At 40.2% G+C, this 8376-nt stretch overlaps 1 protein-coding gene across 2 annotated transcripts; it reads right to left on the bottom strand.

The window, feature by feature from the left end:
• Positions 1 to 3166: 3166 nt before the first annotated feature.
• Positions 3167 to 7971, bottom strand: LOC135474078 (collagen alpha-3(VI) chain-like). 2 transcript variants are annotated; one of them, XR_010444623.1, is made up of 5 exons: positions 7739 to 7971; positions 7548 to 7581; positions 7010 to 7096; positions 5146 to 5702; positions 4711 to 4732 (listed from the first exon to the last, which is right to left on the bottom strand). XR_010444623.1 is itself a non-coding variant. In XM_064754081.1 (4 exons), exons 1-4 carry the CDS (start codon positions 5297 to 5299, stop codon positions 3517 to 3519), a joined length of 747 nt encoding a protein of 248 aa, XP_064610151.1. In that variant the 5' UTR covers positions 5300 to 5413; the 3' UTR covers positions 3167 to 3516. The 2 variants fall into 2 exon arrangements, 1 of the variants encoding a protein (XP_064610151.1); XM_064754081.1 differs by lacking the exons at positions 7010 to 7096; positions 7548 to 7581; positions 7739 to 7971 and adding exons at positions 3167 to 3524; positions 3803 to 4357 and having other exon boundaries at positions 4703 to 4732; positions 5146 to 5413.
• Positions 7972 to 8376: the final 405 nt, after the last annotated feature.

Raw genomic sequence — 8376 nt, 5'->3', positions numbered from 1 at the left:
TATAAATTTTGCGAGGGAAGTTACCAATTATGAATGGTTTACCTTGATGTGTGAAAGGCTCTATTTAAACGTAACCGGATATTTGAGAGCTGACACAGAATGATCATGCATGTCTCCGAACGCTTCCGAAAACTATTGGGTGCCAGACATACTTGTGGGATGCATTTCCTCTCAGTCTGGGTGTCAGGTTACGGACCCCAACGCCCACTCTATACACCCACGCCATCTTGAAAAGCATGCAGGGCTATACATGTTATAACAACTTTAAAGGTGCATCCTGCTGAACGACGCTCATGAAGCATGTTCACCTAATCAACATCCTCATATTTGTAAACTTTCGAACGTGCTCTATTCATCGAAGGAGATATGCGAAGGTTAAATCAGCCTAACCTGTTTTCTTGCCGCACCAAATTGGCTCTTTGATAACAGTTAAGTCGCGTGCTCAGATCCAGCTCTCGCTGGTTAGGGTGCGGCTTTAAGTCAGAAGGTGTTCTTCACCTTCAACCGCCCAGTTTCATCTACATATAAACTTGCACCTAAGTGAAATCATAAACAAACAAACAAGCCAATAAATAAATAAATAAATTAGAGCAATTACGACTGTGTTACAAATGTATATTTCGATGTACTTCTGTATATATGGGCTTTGTACCCCTTTTATCTATTACTGTATATGCAAACCTTTCCATTGTCGTCACGTGTAAATGAGATATTCTGTATCACTATACGCTCATCAATGGGATCAGTGGAATTTCGACGTTTGGACAAAACTATGTTGTTACAGGTAAAAAGTATAGATAGTTGTTTTATTAGATATGTACGAAAATAATGAAACCTTGTTGTGTAAACCAGGATAGAGACCAAATAAATTGCAAATATAAACCTCTGTGTGTGGTTATATAAAAACATGCATTATTCCTTAAGGTATTTATCACCTTGTTGTGGCCGTCGTATTAGTGAAATATTCTCGAGTATGGCGTTAAACACCAATCAAATAAAATAAATAAATATTATTACGTTTCTTTGGTTTCATGATAGACAGTTTACTGTTCGTTGACAATGCAGTCTACTGTTTAAGTTTTATCAAAATTGTTACTTCTGACCATCAGTCGTTTAAATCATAAATCACAAAATGGATAATAACCTTTGTTTTACGTCAGTTACCCGTCAAATCTATGCTTACATTAAACTGTAACGGAATTCACTGACAAAGGCTGTAAACTTGAGCTATACCTGTATATATAGTTATGCTCTGGATAATATGTTGGTTTATTCATTTTGTTTTTTAACACAAAAAGAAAAACTTTTCTCTTAAACAATGGCGGCATTTTTGTACAAAAGTAAACCTGGAGTAAACGGAGTAAACCACTGACCATTGGCATGTTACTGTCGAACTTGCACGTGGCATATGCCACACTGGTAGAAGGTTATTGGTCCTGATGTGAACTTCTTGTATCCAAGACAAGATAGTTCCATCAATTGTAATGGAACTGGGGGAGTTCAGAAAAAATCTTTTACGAGAAAGGAATTGACCTCACCTATGTACATCTCGTTGACCAAAAGATGGAAAGGCAAATACCTTATAACAACTTGGCCACTGGCATGATAAATTGTTGTAAACATACACTATGTCAGGAAAAAACATAAATCGTGTGACAGTGCGAACAGTTTTGAAGTTGCTTACCAAAAAATGTGTTTGGTGCATTCAGTTTTATTTATTTATTTATTTTAGAAGATTTCAACATCTTCTGTATTTTTACAATTCCGATTTCGTATAGCACTCGGGAATCCCTTCTGTTTGACACCTACAGACTTTTTCGAACTGTCAATCAAGAACACGCAATGGGATACCTGCAGAAGTCCGAAGTGGGACGTATTACGTCATTTCATTGACGCTGCACATTCCATTGCAGCGTCAACAGCGGAACGTCACATTTGGTAGACCAAATACGTCACAGATGAAACAGCAAAACGCAACATCGCGCAACAAAAGATTTGTGACGGGCAAGTCCTTATTCACTCTGGCGCCACCAGTTGTGAGAGGAAAATCTGCAGGTGCCTCATTGACCAATCACAAGCAGTTATGTTGCAAATAGGTCAACCGGATGTCCCACAAATTGGTTACAAACGTTCAATCTTTCTTTGACATCACCGGGAATGGAATGAAAAGTTGACACAAGAAGGGGTGGCGGGACATCGGATGTGTTGGATCCATCTATTGTCAAGCAAGACCACTGAAGCTTTGAGTATACTATATAGGGCGGGGACTGTTGATATGCTCAGGTGATAAATGGTCCAGATACGGATCATTCTGTCGTATAAATGCCATAGAGAAAACGCCAACAAACCGAGTAGAGTGATATATGAGACAGATAATGGTTTATTCAATGATGACAGCTAACAAGGGAATGTGTAAAGGGATGGCCTGTATAGTGGTGATTTACGGACCCATCCCAAGGGGATCTGTCAAAGAACCCCCACAAATATACACTCCATAATGACTGACGCACACTGGAAATAAATGAAATCCATGAAAATAATATCAAACGGCACACGATGTACATGTAAAAATGAAGGCTCGGTTGATGTTGAACTTGGTATATATGAAGATGTGATCAAAACATATCACGGTCCCATTAGCAGATGAAACACAGATGAAAACGATAACGGGGGTAAATACTACCGGGAACAGTTACAACTACCCATATCATGAGACCGATCATACTTAAGGTACTTTCTCACTCTAACATGCACAATGATGAGGATGATCCACAAAATAATCATATGACAATTTGTACATAAATACAATACATAAATTACTTGGCACGACACTAGCTATATATAATATTGCACATAAAGTTACATTTTTTTAAAGCACACAATGGACCAATTTTCTCCACACGGAACAGATAGTTGGCACAGTTAGTCATCAAATCATATACCATACAACAATTACGCCTGAACTCTGGCCCAGTATAGCTTTGTCACATATCTATATGGGAACAGATTCAACAGAAAAGAATTAGCCAGAAATATCACAGATAATGCGGGTTTTGTCATCAGGTACAAACCTTCGTCACCCCCAAAAAACAATTACTGTATATAACGCACAACATAAACTGCTGCCAAGTGTGTCAATGCCATGCTATGCCGGCGGAACTTTTTTGACACCCTCTAACTTTGCGTCGCAAAATTAAATAATCTCAAAATCATTAATACTGTCACGAGATTCGAGCGTCGAGTTTTATACCAGCCTCTGAGCCAGTCAATTTTAATTGACGTTAACTCTAATCCGACCAACTTCAGCTCCTCGCGATGTTTTGAGCAAACTCCGTCGGTGGTCTTCGGCAGTCGTCGGTAAACTCCTGAATGAGTCTGCATTTCAGTGAGTGTCAGTCATGGAAAGCGGTCGTCTGGTATTTCAGTACTCAGCAAGGATTTTGAAGTTCAGCCCTCCTGACGTCTCATCTCGGCCGCCTTTGTCGGTATTTTGGACGTCTAACACTAGTCGAAAAGTTACAGTCCTGAGGAAAAAGGAAAGAATTCTTAATATACTGTCGAGCAAGTAAATACTGCACATTTGCTACAGATCTCCGTTTTGGTATCTATTGGTATGGCCTATCCAACAGCGCATTTCTTGATGTTACATCAAATTAAAGCAATATAGAAGAAATAAGTAGAAACAAAGAAAACGACAAAAGTCCCAAAATTTCTATTAAAATAAAACAAATATTTACATTAGATCGAATCGTCAATTCTCGTTTGCTGGCTGTAGTTCAATCTGCAACATTTGACAACTTACCTCTGCATATAACACTAAAAATATCTTCCTTTGATTTCGGAAGAGCGTCGTAACTGTCGACTTGTATTACAGAATCTTCCCCTGTGGCTAGTTTTTGTAAGTTCTTCAAGTTTAGTCTGGAACCGATGGCAACGACGATGATTTGGATTTTCCTGGCTTTTGTTCTCATAGCTTCTTGTGCAACTCGGGTTGGGTTATCCAGTTTATCGTCTACAAACAACACCAAGGTCTGCTGGACATCGACACGGGCGCCATAAAACCGAGAGAAACTGCGCCTGCGCGCCTTCTTGAGAAGTTCCGCCTGGCTTGGCATCTCTATTGCATCCAAGTCTTCCTGCACGCCATCGCTGGTGTAATGGTCACCGAGGTCAATGTCGAGTTCCCGCGGACAGTCATTAGTCATCACTCCCACGTGGATACGATCGGAACCGATGTCCAACATGTTGATGGATTGCTTAACAAACTTCAGCACCTTTTTGGCTTTCTTCACCCCGATGGTTGCATAATCCACGGCAAAGACTATGTCAGCAGGCCGTCTAGTGTCACATACGCCACCTGAAGGAGAAAGCAAACAAAACGTATTATTACATGCTTTACTGGTTATCATTTTTAAACAGCAAGTTTATTCTGATTGCACCTCGATTCCACACTATATGGTCAATGCATGCATGATTATTTATAATATTTGATAAAGTTATTAAAGCAATGTCATTTGTGTACTCGTATTTCATTACAAAGTCATACCAAAAATGGGATCTTGAAGTAACATTATTTTTCACTTTGTCCTTGTGCACGTTTCCCAAATGTGAATATCTAGGTTGGCGAGTACAGACTGTGTTACAATTTTGCACGAATCATTTACATTGTAAAGATGCGGTGAAAGTTGAAAACTGTTCTTACCATTTGATGTCTCAGTAGGATCAACCTGAACTGTAAAGGTAGAAAACAAGGAGAAAAAAAAGGATTAGAAAATAGGTCTGGTAAAATGAACATATAAAAGCTTTCAGGTGGAAAACTAGATTTCTTGGAAGCAGAATTGGTATGCTATATGGTAAGATGAAAGTAATTCTGAGAAGATGGATTACAATTTTTTGGTAAATATTCTGCCATCTCTCAGACTACCTGGCTCACTGCAACCATCAAGCCACTGACCAATAACATGGCGTTTTCGAATCCAGGTTTCGCTATTTCGACTGCAGCTTTAAGTTAAGCTGACGGGGCGAAGGTAGGACGTTAATAAGTGGAAAATTCTTGAGCACAGTGCGTTAAATATCAGTTAAATATCGATTTATAAATCAATCTACCATTATATTGATTTTCTAAGTTGCAAAATATATACTCACTCTCACAGAGCTGGGATCCCAGCCGTTGCTCGGTGTATATCAAGATATTATATGTGTCCATGGAGAAGAGGTAGTCTTCCACAGGATGACTGGCGATAGCCTTCAATTCGTCAGGATCTGCTGATTCGCTGGGATACACAGCGTACATGTACATCCCGTCTTCTGGGCATTTCTGGCCTCTTGAATGACCGTCTTGGTGTTCCTAGAGTGACCGTTGGTGATCACTATGGCGATGTGCGCCACCTCTCTCCGGGCAATTCCAGGCACAAAGGCTTTGCGCCACAGATACCGCAACGCATCCCCGGTGTTGGGTTGTCCCCCTTGGAATGGGATCCGCTTCACGGCGGCCTGTAGTTTACTGTGGTCAGAGTACTGGCCCAAGTGGATCATGGAAAAGACCTGGTCACTGAACGTGATAACTCCTATACGCGTTCTGTCCTCGGCAAATGAGGGTACCAAATCGCTGACATATTCGAGGGCTCTCAGGAAGTCATTTTCGCCCACCTCATCTGAGGCGTCCAAGACGAAGTAAATGTCCGCAGGTTTTCCTCCGCAGCCTGTAGAGAAACAGAGAGCATTCTGTGTGAGATTTTTTGCGTTAGCATACTCTGGGCATTATACGTCAAGAAGATTTGCACATTCGGCAAAGCTGGGTCCCTACCAAAAGAATTACATGGTCCACTGCACATAGTGCACTCAAAGAGAAACCATGAAATTGCTTTGCCAGAGATCCAACATGGCGACGGGTGTAAGTCATGCATCATCAGTATTTCGGCTGTATCATGTTAAATGGATTACATATGGAATGTACATTTCAATATAACCACAATGGTACATGCTGTACATATGTACAATTAACGGTCAAAGAATTATTTCTAACTGAAATGTTTTCAATACGCACAGCTCTTTGTTTTCACCAGTAAGTCTCTGTCTCTGGTATTAAGATATAAACAAAAAGGTGCCTGCGTGCCATAAATGAATTTTCAAGCTGATTTTCTCACTGGCTGATTTTTTATACCAAGAATACAACCAGCGTCTGGTATTTCAGATCCCATCATAATGCTGGCCGCAGTCCTATAATTGAAATTTTTGAGTGCGGCGTAAAACACCAATCAAATAAACAAATATACCAAGAATTATATATGTGATATTTCCATTTCATAGCTAAAGTGGGGTGACCGTATGTTCATTACGAATTGTAACAGAAGAGAGAGCTTTCCACCGATCCGATATAATATAACCGAGAGAATCATAAAACACTATGCTCTGCACAAATTCATGGGGACCAACATAAAATTGGCAAAATCCAATTTATCAGCAAGCGTCTCATCACTAAAAGCCCTTGATCGTCAATGCTGTAGTGACGTTTAGCTTTCTATAACGCCTAATTCGTGGTGGGAGTTGTTGGCGCGAACAGAAGTCTCATTAAACTAATTGCTTAATGGTGATGCTTCACGTCAATTAGCTGGACCTATCCCCAGGGTTAGGGAGCAGTGTTCACCCTGTCATGCAGGTTGTCGGCCATTAAGGCACAGTCATAACCTAACCTTTGAGGATGCTATATATACATATAGGAGGTTATGAACATAGATATATATGCATATAACCTGTATGCTAGGAAAATCGGTTCTCCATACACCCACTTTCAAATTCAAACCGAAGGGGCTGATATAGGGGCGATGTCATAATAGAGCCTTCATGACAACGTTTTGCGCTTCATCTCTACAGGAACAGATAAATGGCCCAAACGCTTATTTTTGCTTCACATCCTCTTTCTCATGTATTGCAATTGCAAAATAGCTCAGCCTTACAAATGAAGTCATATATCCAGATTTTCTCGAAACAAATAAAATAGATAACTCACCTTTACCGGGCTTGCTTAACCACTTATACCCCACTTCTTCGTCACTGGAGTATCCTGGATCAACCTGCATTCTATCGTACCAATCATCTAAAATAAAACAATAATGAAGGTATAAACGGACTGTTTCCTGGCCCATCGTCCCGAAAGCCTGATGCAGTCAACATAACATACATGCATTTTCCTCTTCAAGAAGACAAGACAGGTGTACATTTGTCCAACATGCATGAATGAATGACTTTAATAGGTTACCCGCTCTAAGGACATTATGTTGATCTTGATAATGAAATAGGGATGTGGGGATACACTATAATTTCTTAAAAATCGCTGCAAACCGGTTAATATATCAAACTCCTATACCTTATTGAACATAAATCACTACATGTAGCATGTTGTTTAAACGAAACAAAACTAATTAATATGCACGAAAAACCAAAAAGGCGGGCATTCTTTATAATGTTAATTTCATATCGGTCCAGACGCTTAAACAAATGATCACTATATCAACAAAAAAGTACGAAGAAAAATAAACGAAACTCACCTTTTGGCAAAGCCATGCCATGTATCAATGGAATCTGAAATGAATGGAGAATGTTGTTTAATATAAAGGCATCACTAGAAAAAACACATGTATGTGCCACAACAAAACTGGGATCAAAATGGTTAAAGTTTGATACACTGAAAATATGACGACTTCGGATAAAAAGTATAATTTTCAAGAATTTGTCTTACCGCGATTGCCGAACATATCAGCAACGATTGGACTACTCGTCTTGTAACTCCCATGTCGCTCAGTTGTTTTCCTGTCATTCCGTAAAAAACGATAAAAAAATCAGATCTCTCAGCACGAGGATACTATGTATTGCTCTATGCTCCGTACAACACTCGTTGATTAACACGATTGTCTTCCAGTGGTAACTGTATTAACCGGACTGTGATTGGTATATATAGTGGTCTGGTATCGTAGGTCGTGCTCTGGGTCAGCTCAGTCGACTGAATGGCGAGACTAGCCCGCGAGCCGTTTTTAAACGATTGCCGCTTCCCACAAATATGTCACAAGTAGGTGGGTTGGTTCGGCCGGCTGCGCCCCACATAGTTTCCCATATAATGAAGCAAGCCGTTACAACCAGGACACGACCGTGTGAATTTTGTAACAGCTACTCCATATAAGGAAACCACGTGGTATCTCGTGCGCGTGCAGGTCAGAGGTGCCATTGGATTGCGTGGTGTAGCTTCCGACGGAACTCGGCTTGGCCCGAGTCTTAATAGTGGGCTGTGTACTGCTGAAATACATGTTTAAACATGAGAAGTTTCGGAACTCGTAAAATATCCAAATGTAGGGTATGTTTTGTAGTAATGTGTGTAAACGT

This window comes from Liolophura sinensis, chromosome 8, assembly GCF_032854445.1.
Source record: "Liolophura sinensis isolate JHLJ2023 chromosome 8, CUHK_Ljap_v2, whole genome shotgun sequence".
Taxonomy (NCBI): Eukaryota; Metazoa; Mollusca; class Polyplacophora; order Chitonida; family Chitonidae; genus Liolophura; species Liolophura sinensis.
The sequence above is the reverse complement of the archived record's forward strand: the minus strand, read 5'-3'. Positions and strand labels throughout refer to the sequence as shown.

Coding starts and splice junctions, on each gene's coding strand:
- LOC135474078 (XM_064754081.1), bottom strand. CDS start 5,299: ATGTACATGTACGCTGTGTATCCCAGCGAATCAGCAGATCCTGACGAA. Junction 4,733..5,145: donor GGGATCCCAGCTCTGTGAGA/GTGAGTATATAT, acceptor CTACCTTTACAG/TTCAGGTTGATCCTACTGAG. Junction 4,358..4,702: donor TCCTACTGAGACATCAAATG/GTAAGAACAGTT, acceptor TTTCTCCTTCAG/GTGGCGTATGTGACACTAGA.